Genomic DNA, 14,614 nt, shown 5'->3' with positions numbered 1-14,614 from the left:
CCTCGGTCCTCACATTTCACTGCGGTACAACAGCGCTGGTATAACTGTAGTTTATAGATTTGCAGTTTCATGGTAACACAGAGGCCCCGATATTTCCACAGAGGCCGCTTAAGAGCTCGGAACATGCCACTGTCGGCTGTTGCTATATAAACATACACATCTTTTGAACATCATAATCCTATGTATAATAGTGATAACATAACAATATTCTTGGCCCTCATCCAAGCTACCATTAATTTCAGGGCTTTGCAGTGGGTCATTTACCCTTATTGGAAAGAAATTGATGTCAGCGTAAAGTGCGGAGTAGTTTGTGCATGTGCCTGTTTTTATCCATGTTAGGTACATTAGTGCAGTTACTCTTAAACAAAGATACGTCCAGCCACACACGTGTAACTCCAGAAGCTACAGCTCAGCCATTCTGAGCCACTGCCAGGAACAGCTGCCTTCATCATCTCCTCCGAAGTCTATAACTGTCCTCCCTACTGCCATGGAGCCTTACTCTCCTAGGTGTCCTATCATCCTCCAGTCAGGACACAGAAATGCAGTGGTAGATTCATCTTCAGCAGACTCATTAGGCTGTCTACCACTGAACTATTATTGCCTCACAGATTCATAATCTTGTGGGATGAGGTTTGGGGGATGCAATGGGTTAATGGACTGGCTTTCAGACCACCGATCAAATGCATCATGGATCGCAAATGAAATTATTTTGGCGAGTGACAGAATCCCCAACAGGTATTTCCACACATCATAAAACCACTGCAGAGTTGGCAGTCTTGGTTTAGGAGAGATCCAGGTCAGGGATGAAGAGCAGTAACAGACTTTGGGTTGGAGTCCAGCACTGGACTAGCATAGCAAATTGCAGACGGGAACTGAGGTGCTTAGCCAGAGCAGTGTAAGGGCCCAAGATAGGAGATGTACGATGTGTCTCAATGCACGTGAGGACTGAAAACATCATTTACTGTTTGCAGCAGAGAGAGCATAAAAACAGTTTACATCTGACCTTGGACATCTGGTTCAACCAGCCATTCAGTTAAGTCACTCAGGGCTTGTTTACACTACCAATTAAGTCGATGTAACTTACGTTGATCAGGGTGTGAAAACATCACATCGACTTAAAGTGCTGTCCACGCTGCACTATGTTGGCTCTCCCGCTGACATAGCTTCCACCTCTCACAGAGGTGGAGTAATTACGTCGACCAGGGAGTGCTCTCCCATTGGCATAACGCGTCTTCAGTGGCACAACTGCACTGGTGCAGGTGTGCCGATGTAGCGTGGTAGTGTAGAATTGCCCATAGTAATGGAAATATTAGTTTGAATGCATTCTCTGCTGCTGAGTCACAGCAGCTTTCTATGCAATGTCCATCTGAAAAAGTGCATCAGGATGTAGCAAATGTGTTAGCACATGGTCTAGGTACGTATATGGCCCCCATCACATATTTGCATTTCTCATGATCTTGAATGGATTTTAACCTCACAACTTCCTTGTAAGGTAGGGAAATACCATTCCCATTTTATAGATGGGAAACTGAGGCACAGGGTAGATAAAATGACTTGTCCATAATTACATAGGAAGTCAGCAGCCAAGTTAGGAATTGAACCCAGGTCTGTTGAGCCCCTGTTCAATGTCCTTGGTGCTACACCATTCTTCCCACTCTGTAGGAATAGAATGTTTCTTGAGGAGACAAGGAATTTTCAGGTGCAGAGAGAGAGCAGAGTAACATTATTCTTTCTTAGTTATATGGATTGCCTCACCATTTTTATTCCTGTACGGCAACTTTATCAGTGACAGGCATCAAGACTCCTACCCCTGGATACTGAGAAGGGCAAGACTGGAATACAATCTCCCCAATCACATCATATGACTACACTCCTCCCTTCAAAAGAGAGGGACCTCAGTACTGAAATCTGCATACCTACATCTCTTCTTCTGCATACTGCCATCACAACTCAAAAGCATCACAGTCCCCTTATCTCCACCAGATTGGAAGGGAATCTCACAGAATTCTTAAAGGATACCCCATGCTGGAATCTACTGGAATCCTCCCAGACGCTGGGAGGAGAGATGGGGAGAAAGATACAAAAATCCCTTGAACACCAATCAGATGTGTGGAAGCATCCACTAACCTCATGGAAGGTGTAAAAAAAATCCAAAGATCAGTGTAACAAACCGGCAATATCATACTCACGGAGGGTTGGGCTAACTAAATAAATGATGTTTGTGGAACTCAGGCATTTTTGGGAGTAGGATACATGGGTAAAGTTGAGTAAGAGGAAACTGGGTTAACCTGACCATTCAACAGCTGCACTGCAACTGCCAAAAGAGTATAGGCTTCTGGCATCACCATTCTGAATTCTTTCCAGTGTATGGCAGCTGTATATCTGTGGCTTTATCTTGGCTACATGGGATCCTCTGGCCAGCCAGAATATGTAGAAAATTCATTTCCATGCTGCCAATCACAAAGCAACTTCAACGGCTTTAAAGAGAAAAACTCAAATTTAATCAAAAATCTATTTCTCTTTCCACAGAGTCATGAATATTTCCTTGGCTCTTATCACTAATTATTCAATGTGTGTATGTATAAGCAACTTTCTCTGCTTCTTCCCCCTAGGCCATTCTCCTCATTTTTCGGCTATATCTCTATGCAGTGAAGCCACAATCTGTCTTTGATAACAAATAATAATATCACTAAGCAAGATCAAGAAGCAGCTTTTGCCAGCGGGCTCTGCTGTGAAGCAGCGCCAGTGCATTGTTTATTAGGTGATGCTGACTTCCCTGGACCGCAGCCTGCCTACAGTTGCAATGATTCTCTGAATGGTCATTCTATAGGCCATGACCTCTGGGGGAAGCAGTGGTTCTCTGAGTGGCCATTCTTCAGGCCTCAGCAACTGGGAGGAGTATGTTCTCAGATGTGGACTCAAGGACCGCCCAGAGGAGGGGGCAAGTGGGGCAATTTGCCCCAGACTCCAGGCCCCACAGGGGTCCCACGAGAGTTTTTCAGGGCTCCTGGAGCAGGGTCCTTCACTTGTTCCAGAGGCCCCGGAAAACTCTCTTGGGGCCTGGGCTCCTGGAGCTTCTTCTGCTCTGAGTCTTCAGCAGCAGGGGGTCCTTCCACTCTGGGGCGGAAGGACTACCCGCTGTTCAATTACTGCCGGGTTCCTAGTTGGCTTTCAGAGGCAGAAAGTCATATAGCAGAACTGACGGCCTCCCATACCTTCTCCTACAGGCTGAGTGCTAAGGGCTGAGAGGAAGGAGAGTGCCACCAGGGTGGGGCAAGAGGAATTGGGAATTCTGCTGGAGGAAGATGTAGATGAAGGCAAGAGAGACAATGTGGCAGAGATATACTGGAAAGGAGAACAACTCAGGGACGTCTGGCAGGGTTTAAGTTTAGGAGAGGGGCTATTTGAGGAATAACACAGACACTTCAACACAACAGCCCATAGAGTTAAAATTAATTGAAATCTTGTATGTAAGAAATTAAGTTGTAATTAACCTAAGTTATTAACAATTGTGTCTAATTCTATATAGGCGACAGACCTATATATAAAGGTCAACCACCCAAGTAACTCTTAAATAGAGCCACTGACATCACAGATAACTCAGCCAATCTCCACATTTCCTGTACAGCTAATTTGCATGCAATAATTCTATTGGCTCACATGAGTCAGTGGCATAAAGGATATCAGACATGTGTCAAGAGTTCTCATTGGTAGATTACTTGGCCCAGTGGTCACTGCTCTTTAAAAGTTCAATGGCCACGTGCTGGCTTTTTTCATTTATAAATTCACAGGTTCTAAGGCCAGAAGGGGCCTTTGTGATCATCTACTCTGAGCTCCTGAATAACACAGGCCATAGAACTTTCCCTAAATAATTTCTAGAGCAGATCTTTTAGAAAAACAACCAATCTTCATTTAAAAATTGCTAGTGATGGAGAATCCACTGTACCATTCAAATGGTTAACTACCCTCACTGGTAAAAATTTGGCCCTATGTGTCTCACATTGGGCACTTAAAATTACTTGACAATTTGGCTTTAATTTCTGTGCCTCAGTTCCCTACGTATAAAATGGGGATAATAATACCATCTCACCTCAGAGGGATGTGTGATGATAAATTCATTAATATTCATAAAGAACTAAGATACTATGGTGACAGCATCACTGAAAAGCTCATCAGGAAATTCACATATCTGTAATCAGAGCCAGATTTAATTAATATGCAATAAATAAGGCCAGAGGCCAGACACTGAATGATGAGCATAAAACAAACTATTGAATAGCTGTTTAATCAGTGAGCACCATCCAAAAAAGCACTGAATAAGGCAGGGGGATCTGGTGGAAAAAATAATATGTGATCACATAATTAAAGATGGTGTCATAATATATATGCACAAGGGGGCTGACTTCAGGTTGCACCGGCAACCTTAAATAGGGCATTTCCTAATTTTTGAGTGCTTGACTTTGCAACCTTAAACATTCTTTTAACACAGTTTTTTGAGGATGTATTATAAGAAGGACTGTTGAGCGATACTTCCCATTATATAACGCTTTTTTCAATTGCTTGTCACTCTGCCAAACATACACTGTTGGTGTTTGTTTTGTGCTGAATGCTTTGGGAAAATTTCAGCTGTTTCCAAGAACAAGGGTGGTGAAAAATATTGTTTTGCCCATGTTAAAAATTTCTGACAACCTTTTCTATTAGAAGTTCTAGCACTCCCATGGCTTGGAACAGGGACTTGAAATTTGACTGGGACATGGCCTTTACATCATGGATGTGCCTTTTGCTTTCTCCAGGAAAATTTGTCCAATATGGCAAAGTTATAAGCCTTTGAAAAACTGCTCTTTGCATATGCTCAGTAGAGTTCCCATCTGATGCCAGGCAAATAATATATGGAGATATACCTATCTCATAGAGGTGGAAGGGGCCCTGAAAGGTCATTGAGTCCAACCCCCTGCCTTCGCTAGCAGGACAAAGTACTGATTTTACCCCAGATCCCTAAGTAGCCCCCTCAAGGACTGAACTCACAACTCTGGGTTTAGCAGGTCAATGCTCAAACCACTGAGCTATCCCACACCCCTTAAGCCAAACTTTCCAAGGATGGTCAATAATTGTGTGTTCTTCATTTTTTCTGTGCCTAACGAGATCTTGTGGTCTGATTTGCAGACAGTGATAAACTGAAACTGAAGTTTTTGGAGCTCTGCTTTGAACATATAAAGTGATATATAATGCTAGCTACTCTGAAAAAATAAGGTCCTCAGTGTCTAAGATTGGACACTCAAAGATAGCAGGTACTTTTGACCTTAATCTCTTTGTGCCTCAATTCTCCATCTGTACAATGGAGAAAATAAAACTACCTGATTTCACAGGGATGATGTGAAAATAAATTAATGTATGTTTGTGATGTGCTCAGATATTATAGTGATGAATGCCATAGAAAAGACCATAAGAAAATAATTCTGTCTTCAGAGATGGGTCTAAATAGTGTGCAGAAAAAATGGCACGGGTCCACACACTGAACAATGAGAAGAAAATAATATTCCATAGTTGCTCATCAATTGAATAAGATCCTTTCTATCCATTGAATTAGGCAGGGGCCCTGTGGAAAAAACAGTAGTAATTAAGAACTGGATTTTATACATAATAGAAGGGGACTGAGTTAAGACTGCACAGGCAACCTTAATCCTGGTATCAGGAGTGGCGCCAGGGTTTTTGGCGCCCTAGGCGGGGGTCCTTCCGCGCTCCTGGTCGTTGGCGGAAATTCTGCGGTGGGGGGGTCCTTCCGCACTCCCAGTCTTCGGGGCACTTCTGTGGCGGGTCCCAGAGAGACCCGCCGCGAGAGTGCGCCTAAGACTGGGAGCGCGGAGGGCCCCGCCACTGATTGCTGCCCCCAAATCGTACTTGACTTTACAACCTTAATAATGTTATTTTAACAAAGTTTTTGTGTATGTAATAGATATATTTATACAGAGAGAGGGTGTGCAGGACATGTGACAACTTTGTTAGAGCTAGGACTGGTCCCTGAAAATCAGGATGGGTGGCAACACTAGAATCCAGTCTTGAACCATTGCCTTGCAAGGGGTGTGATCAGGCACCAAAGATACGTATTGGGGAATTGGGAATCTCTGCTGTGGCCTTGTGCAATCAAGCACTACCTTGCTTGCTGCAGATAAAGAGAACACACTCTGTGCCTAAACTCAACTGATAATCATCCTTATTGAGCAGACATGCTTATCTGATAGATCCAGGGAGTCTGTGGGCCTGCAACTGCAAGGAGTACTGGGAAATGTTTTGTGGGAGAGCTGTGGGCAGGAGGCATTGGCTGAGCTGGAGTGTGAAGTGGCTGCTCTTTCTTCCTCCATTGTAAAGTGGCTGGTGCAAGACTTCTTTTCTCATTCTAAATAAAATTAGAGACAATCATCATCATCATTGTTCCCACAGCCATGCAGGATGAGGGCAGGGAATCCCCATGGAGATCACTGAGGACCGGTTAACAGAAGGATACGTTTCTGTACTGACTGCTTCTTCAGGTGTTGGCGCGAACCACATTTATGTGTCGGCTGCTTTCCCTTAGCTACTGTTCATTTTGGGCACAGAGGTTTGGAGCCAGTAAGCACAGAGACTAACACTGCTCCTGGATTCTCAATCGCTCAGCTGCCTGCAGCAATCCCTTTCCTTCAAGGACTCAGTTTTTCTGAGCTGGGATAAGTGTTGGGAAGAGGGGGTGGGGGAATGATTTCCAGGCTTCTAAAACAGCACAAGAAACAACAGGAAATCAGGAAAGATGATTACAAACTCTCAACAATCATACCTTGACAACGTCTCCTTTTATTCCCTCCATTTTTCAGACTGCCCCTCTAATATCTTGAGATGGGGTAGGGTCCCAGAGAATCCTCCAACCTCATCATACCTTTTCTGAGATTTATGTAGAAATTATTATAACATATACTACAGTAGCACTTAGAGATCCCAACCAAGATTGCAGCTTCATTATTGAAGGCACAATGCATATTCACAGCAAGGGACAGTCCCTGCCCTATAGAACTCACAAGATAAGACAGACAAAGGATGGAGACAGCAAGTAGTATCATCCCCTTGTATAGATGGGAACCAGAGCATAGAGAGATTAAGTGACTTGCACAAGATCACATAGGAAGTCTGTGGTAGTGCAAAGAATGGAACTCACATCTCCTTAGTCCCCATACAGTGCTTTAACCATAAGCCAATCATCACTCTGAGTTAGGGATAGACAAATGCATTGAGTTACATTTACCATTCTACAATATCAGAACACAGCACACATTGGAGAAATGACTGTGGGAGGGATGAGAGAGTGTCTCAGTATTTAATTGCCTCGGTTTTCTTTGCCTCGAAGGGTAAAGACCAGGAAGAGATGAAGAAATCTGAACTAATAAAAGCTGCATCCCACAAGTCCCCAGCTCTATCTGCTGTCTGCTTATAGGCCTCCCCAGCTCTTAGAGGAATGCAAAGATTTACTGTGTTACTTCTGCACTTGAGGGACCGTTTCTCCAGAAGAAGACTTGCCTTGTTGTACAGTTTCTGTAGCAAGTTGTGTTGCCAGTGTCATTATCATCCCTGCAGACCCTAAGCATCATTCCTCCTCATCTCAGGGGTCTAGGGACGCGTTTTAGTTATTCTTCTGCATTGTGCACGAGGATTCGAGAGATACAGGTTTCCAGTAATGGGGATTTATTACAATGAAGGCCTGACACGCAGTCAGTTAGTGACAAATTATGTCAATGAAACAGCTAGCCCACCTCTCTGCTCCTCTTCCATGTCCTCCGACACACAATCAGATTGCACTTCTATCATTTCCTTCAGGGACATTTTTATCTGAAGCCATCAGTGCTACAGAAAACAATCTGTGCTGATCTAATGAGTAATTCCCATCAAACAGTAAAACTGAGGCATGGAATATTAAATATCAGCAGCTACATGAAGGTAACATTCAGAGCCGTGTAACATTGCCTCTGATGCCAATCGGAGTTTGTTGACCTGAAATGCATCCAAATTATACCTCTTACTAGGAAGCTCAACCTGCATTGAATAAGGGTCTGTGACTGCACACTCAAATCCTTATGCTGCACCATTAGAAAGTTAAAGCAGAAGAGAATCCTGTGGCACCTTATAGACTAACAGACGTTTTGGAGCGTGAGCTTTCGTGGGTGAATACCCACTTCGTCAGACGCAGGTAGTGGAAATTCAGGCAGGTAATATAGTACTAGCAAGCAACTAGAGATAACGAGGTAGTTCAATCAGGGAGGAGAGGCCCTGGTCAGCAGTAGAGGTGTGAAAACCAAGGAGGAGAAAACTGTTTCTGTAATGGCAAGCCATTCACATCTTGTTTAGTCCAGAGCTGATGGGTCAAATTTGCAGATGAACTGAGCTCAGCAGTTCTCTCTGAAGTCTGGTCCGGTTTTGCTGCAGGATGCCACCTAAGTCGCTATAGGGGCCAGGGAGGAGAAGTGCCCACAGGTTTTTGAATGCATTCGCTATACTGAGTGGTCCATTCCTTTTCCGAGGATGAATGACAGTCCACATGGACTCCCTGAGGGCGAAATGACATTCGGACCTATACATGAATCTTCCGCCGACGGCCCAGCAGAAATCGTGGAAAAACAACCCGCTGCCTCATAACCTAAGTCCGTGCAGACGCAATGCCATCCACAGCCCAAAACACCCTCCAATGATCACAAGAGCGCTGATAAGGAGGGTGCTGTGTCATCATAACAGTCTGACTACACAAAGGACGCCAGACAACTCTCCAATCCAAATTCTACAGGCCACTACTCAGATCGCTGAGGAATACACAAGAAACTGCACCACTACTCAGGACACCCTAAATTAAACACCAAACAAATCAGCATACCTTAGAGCCCCGACCAGGTATCTATCTAACTACCAGATCCAAAACCTGGAATCTGGTGCCCCATCATCTCGCTCGCACTCTCACTGAAGACTGCTGATAGTGGACACGCTACTCAGACCTATGCCACCGACAACCCCACTGATCTCCCGTGACACACTGATTCTGAGGAAACTACAATCATGGGTCACCTCCCAGAAAACACCATTCTAGCCACCATGGATGTAGAGCTCTACACAACCCCACACACAGATGGAAATACAGTGTCAGGAACAGATCCGAGATATCCACAGCACAACTGGGCTGAAGCTGTGCCTTATCCCACACACAACTATTACAAGTTGATGACAATAATATATCTCCAGATCATGGCACGAGTAGGGCACCCGCAGCCCCCATAAGCAGTATTATGCTGACCTGGAACAACGCTTCCGGCTCCGCCACTCAAGCCCCTCCCACTACGCACATGATGACATCTCTCATATTGGACCATCAGGAAGACTAGAAAAATCCGCAGATGTCAACAACTCACCCCACCACAGCCCAGCCTGGACCATCTACAGGGAGGTCCACTTTAGACACCAGGTGCAAATAAGTGATGGCACATTAACACCACCGTATATCGAAAACCTACCGACGCGACCTACACATGCCTCCAGCTCCCCATCCCGAACATCCACAATCCAGCTAACAGCCAGCACATGAGACAACCCATCTGCGCAACCTCCTCAACAGAGCACAACCTACAAAACTCACCAAATTCCAAACACAAAACCGCACGAGAAATTGAGAAACAGATCAAAGAGCCAGACTGTACCAGAAGCCTCAAGCAAGACAAACCCAGAAAGAAACCAACAGGACCCACGGCCATCACATACAGTCCCAGCTAAAACCCCTCCAACGCATCATCAGGACTACAACCCATCTCGGACATGATCCACACTTCACAGGTCATGGGCAGCCAATCTCTGCCCATCACAACTCTGACAACACTGAAACGCTATTCTACCAGCAACTGCACACCCACCATGTAACTACCTCAAGAACCAATCAGCAAAAAACCTCGATGCCAGCTCTGCCCACAACAACCGAGCGACACCACACCAGGACCTAACCGATTCAGCCCATGACCATCACTGTCTTCACCTGCACGTCCAACCATGAAAAGCCACAATCAGCAAGCGCCTGCATAGGACATGGCACAATCTGAGACAGTCACTAGGAAAGATAAGACAAAAATCAGATATGCAGAATGAAATGACAAAACGAGGAGAGCACTTCACCCCCTCCACACTAAGCAGACTAAAGTGCCATGCTCAGCAAAAAAACTCGCGACCAGACTTCAAGAGAAACTGCTGAGCTCAGTCAGCGTCAAATTGACACCATCACGTCTGACAAACAAAGACTGCGAATGGCTGCAATTACAGAACCAGTTCTCCTCCCTTGTCACACTCTTAAACTGCAGAACAGCCTCACCCCCTGAATTGAACCTAACCTCTTACATCTAGCTCTTGCAGCATAGTAAGACCTCCTGAAATTTCCACTACCTGCGTCTGACGAAGTGGGTATTCACCCACGAAAGCTCACGCTCCAAAACGTCTGTTAGTCTATAAGGTGCCACAGGATTCTCTGCTGCTTTTACAGATCCTGACTAACACGGCTACCCCTCTGATACTTGATTAGAAAGTTAGCTTCGCCACATCGATGAATGCCATCTGATCCTCATGCTTCCATTCACTGAAGTACCTGAAGACTCATTGCATGGCTAGCAATGGAAATATTACTGTTTCATGCCATTATCCATGTTTACAGCACAGACAAAAACCCTCTGCAAATTAACTTCTGGTTGCCCAAAGAAGCCACTTGTTAAAGCTCAATAACTCAGCTACAATTTAGCTATTTTTTGTATATTCGCAATGGCCGAAAACACCAGTCACACACTGTGGAGCAAGTGAAGGTAAAACTGTTGCCTTGAAAAGCTCTGATGCTGGTTACTGAATTCTACAAAGGAAGGACAGAAATCTACTGCCTTTCTTTGTGAATATGTGGCATGCCATTATGTATTCCTTCCTCTCTCCTTTCTTTTATCGCTAAACCAGACACATCACAAGGCACCAGAATCAGCCATGCTGGGCCCCATGCCAGGAGAATTAATGAAGTGGTGTAATAGCTCACATGGAGGCCCAGTGATTGGCGCCGTTCTTAAAATGCATCTGCAAGGCAGGAGATCACAGCATTGCTGTGTTCTGTTTATTACAGGCATGTCTCTTCCATTCCATTGATTTCTTTATTAGTGCATTTTAAGGCAGCAACATAGGGGCTTGCTCTGCTTGAGGCACTGAGGTTTGAATTCCAGCACTGTTGATGGAAGGAAGGTCTCCCTTCAAGACTAGGCCGGGCTGACAGTGCCATCCGCTAACAAGCTCTGGATCCTTGTTGAGTGGTTCCCTAGGAATTTGAAAAATCCTGGAAGGCAAGGTAAGACTGTTTGTTTGGGTGAGGAAAGAAAGTTTCCTTAGAAGTACATAGAGGTGTTGCAATAACTGAGGTGAGAATTTCATTTCTTACCTGAGAAAGTAGGTTTGAAAGCAGCATTGCTAGCAATAAAGTGGAGCCTCACAGTTATTCACCTTTCATCTATGTAGGTATGAGTTTAAATCCTGACTTGGGGTAAAAGTATAAAGAAGTGGTGGATCACAATCAATTAATCCACAGGTATTTGTCCACACCACAAACATCACACAATTACTCACTCCTGGCATCCTTTGTCCAGGAGAGGTTCACGACTGGAGAAACAAAGGTAGAATGAGTCAGGACTGAAATGCAGTGGCAGCATTGTGTGAGGACCCAAGACTGGAATGGAAGAGGTGCTGAATGTCCAGGTTGAGGTGCACAGACAGTTGTGAGGGGGCTGCAAACTGGAATAGTTGGGGCTGCTGCACATCCAGACCAGCATAGCTATGAGGGGATGTTAGATTGGAAGATCAAGGACTATTACAGGCCAGGATTCGTGTCAAGCTGTGTGGGATCCTCAACACTGCAACTGCAGAAGTGCTGAAGCCGAGGAGTGAACAGAGCTGTGTGGAACGAAGACCATGAACCAGACTGTACTATCCATCGCTGGAAACCCTGGCGCTCATTGTGATGAGAACCAAATTCATACCGAAATACAAAACTTGTGTTGTGTTAAAGCCCATATATGGATAATGCAGCCGTAGCTCCTTCATGCTGTTATTCAGTCTACCACTTGTTTGATGAGAACTCTCTTCAATTGGAAGTGGCCGCTCATAAGTGACCTTTCATTGGACAGCAACTGGTCAGGAAAGCAATTCGCTAGTACTGCCGGTAGGTGGTGTTAGTGTACAGCAGGTTCCACAAGTGGTGAGCTGAGGTAATCTACAACTGAGTCACTATAAGCACTACCACTTAGAGAGGCTTGAAAAATGGGGGATCTCACTCTTACGTGTTTTAGTGATTTAAGAAGACTATTTAGAGAACCTGGTATTCAGTTTCTCTTTGTAATAATTTTTAGTGTTTATTTTTGGCTGCTTTAGTGTCTTGGAACTCCCTAGAAAGGCTGTCATATCTAATGGGTTTACAAATGAAGTGTAATGGTATAAATTTGATCAGAAATCAGCTGTTCCACTGACAATTAAACCAATGCAAAAGATTTTTAAAACCTTCTGTCTCATTTATTGTTTGTATCCTAGATTCCCACCCTATGTGTAACCATGCAAAACCCAACTACCTTCCACCCTAGTGCTATTAGTGAGCAAGCGGTGAAACTGTGGGGAGGATGAAGAAAAAGTGATGAGACTGAGATGTACAACAGACAGTTTGAGCAGGACACAAATTCCCTTACAAATCATTTTAATTTTTTTGTCCCCAGGTATTTTTTTTTTAAATCCACTCTTGATAAATGATCACTATTGTTTTTATCAATTTTCAGTTCCGCAAGAATATGATATGGCCAGTGAAAGAAGAGACAGACCAACATTTTCAGCAGTGATGTGGATTTTCAGTGTTTCAGTTTTTGTGTACACCTGAGTCTCTTAAAAGAGCCTAATTTTCAGAAAATATGGAGTACTCACCCTCTGAAAACCAGGCCCCTTTAATGCATTCCAAGCTGGGCCTCTAAAAATTGAGGCACTCTAAATCATTAATCAGCTTTGAGGATATTGGTCTAGTTAACATATTTTATATATAGCTTATGGATTTACTACTGTACTGGGGAAATTCAAGCTTGATGTAAGCGACCACAACTGAAATCACTGGACTGCACAGCATATACATCTATAATCTCCCCTGGACACATATGCATTCACACATGCATATGTGAACCTCCCACCCCCTCTATCCTACAAATAAAATGTTAGCCCAAAGCTAGATGTGTCCAAGTAAGTCTCTACTTGGGGAGAGAGAGTGAGTGGCTGTTCCAAGAGTTCTCTGCCAATCTCTGATTTCTATTATAAAGTCTGAGCCACTCACCCACAGCTGGTTTCTAACAAGCTGTCCCCGACCTGCAGCGATGCCATTCCAAAGTCTGCTATACGGATGTTGTTCTTTTCATCCAGCAGTAGGTTTTCTGGTTTTAAATCCCTGTGGCTGTGGAAAAAGGATTGGAACATGGGTTAAAAAAATTCAGAGCAGCTCCCTCTCCCCAGGATCTGTTTATTTCACTTCACACAAGTTCACTTTTCTCCTCCTGGGGCACAAGAATACATAGTGTCTGAGATGCAGTCTGTGGGATGCTGGAACCATTAACCAACCATTACTGACCCTCTGAGGGCCTGAACTTGCAGCTCCTGAAGACGTGCTGAACATCTTTCAGCTCCTTTTGAAAACAACAGAAATGCAGGGTACTCACTAGGAGTGGGATCTCAGATGACATTTAAGGCTGGGATATCAGATACCAATCTGTGAGGCAGGAAACAGTAGTATCAACATGTTCTGTGAATGGCAGAAAATTCAGTGACTGATTTTCAGGAAAAGGAAGGCCACTGTACGCATTGCGCACCCCCTACAGAGCCTCACTTTAGGAATTGCTTGCCTAGGCATGTGGCTGTGGGTAATAAGTTGGCATGAGGAATTCCTCTGAGCCCAGAATTCCACAAAACACTGGATCACAACACTTTTGAAAGCCTCTTTCCCATCTAACATTGACTGCCTTCCTACTTAGCAACAGGCAGGGCCGCCTCCAGGTTTTCTGCCACCCCAAGCGGCAAAAAAAACCCTGTGGCAGCACTATCATGCCGCTCCACTCTTCGGCGGATCCTTTGCTCCAAGACGGACTCAGAGACCCGTTGCTGAATTGCTGCCGAAGACCCGGACATGCTGCCCCAATAGTGGCCAGAGGGCTACCCCTTGGTATTGGCCACCCCAAGCACCTGCTTCTTTAGCTGGTGCCTGGAGCCGGCCCTGGCAATAGGGGATGGACAAGATGGTGGTGAGCCTTGGACACTGGGTCATGATCCTCAGGTTGGGAACTCCTGCCATGGATAAAGGGTATAAATACCTCTCCCTCCTCTTCTCCTTTTCTCCCCGACCCATGCCTGGGGCAGTCATGGACCCATCATCTCCCTTTCATGTTAGCTAGCATAAGCATTTTTAAATAGCTCTTATATAGTATAGCAGTTAATTTTTAAAAATTTAGACACAAAATTTTGGTCAAAATTTGTGAGGTTTTTGTCTGTATTGTCATTTTTTAAAACTGTTGTTGAGTCATCAATA

The 14,614-nt window shown here is 44.5% G+C and overlaps 1 protein-coding gene across 6 annotated transcripts in view; it reads right to left on the bottom strand.

The window, feature by feature from the left end:
* Nucleotides 1-14,614, bottom strand: part of BRSK2 (BR serine/threonine kinase 2) — a 495,363-nt gene that overhangs the window by 92,720 nt on the left and 388,029 nt on the right. For all 6 annotated transcript variants that reach the window (XM_075065085.1, XM_075065086.1, XM_075065087.1 and 3 more), the window contains exon 5: nucleotides 13,373-13,489. In XM_075065085.1, coding sequence (XP_074921186.1) covers nucleotides 13,373-13,489 — 117 coding nt within the window. The remainder of the gene's footprint in view (nucleotides 1-13,372; nucleotides 13,490-14,614) is intronic.

The sequence above is a fragment of the Chelonoidis abingdonii genome, chromosome 4, assembly GCF_003597395.2.
Source record: "Chelonoidis abingdonii isolate Lonesome George chromosome 4, CheloAbing_2.0, whole genome shotgun sequence".
Taxonomy (NCBI): domain Eukaryota; kingdom Metazoa; phylum Chordata; order Testudines; family Testudinidae; genus Chelonoidis; species Chelonoidis abingdonii.
The sequence above is the reverse complement of the archived record's forward strand: the minus strand, read 5'-3'. Positions and strand labels throughout refer to the sequence as shown.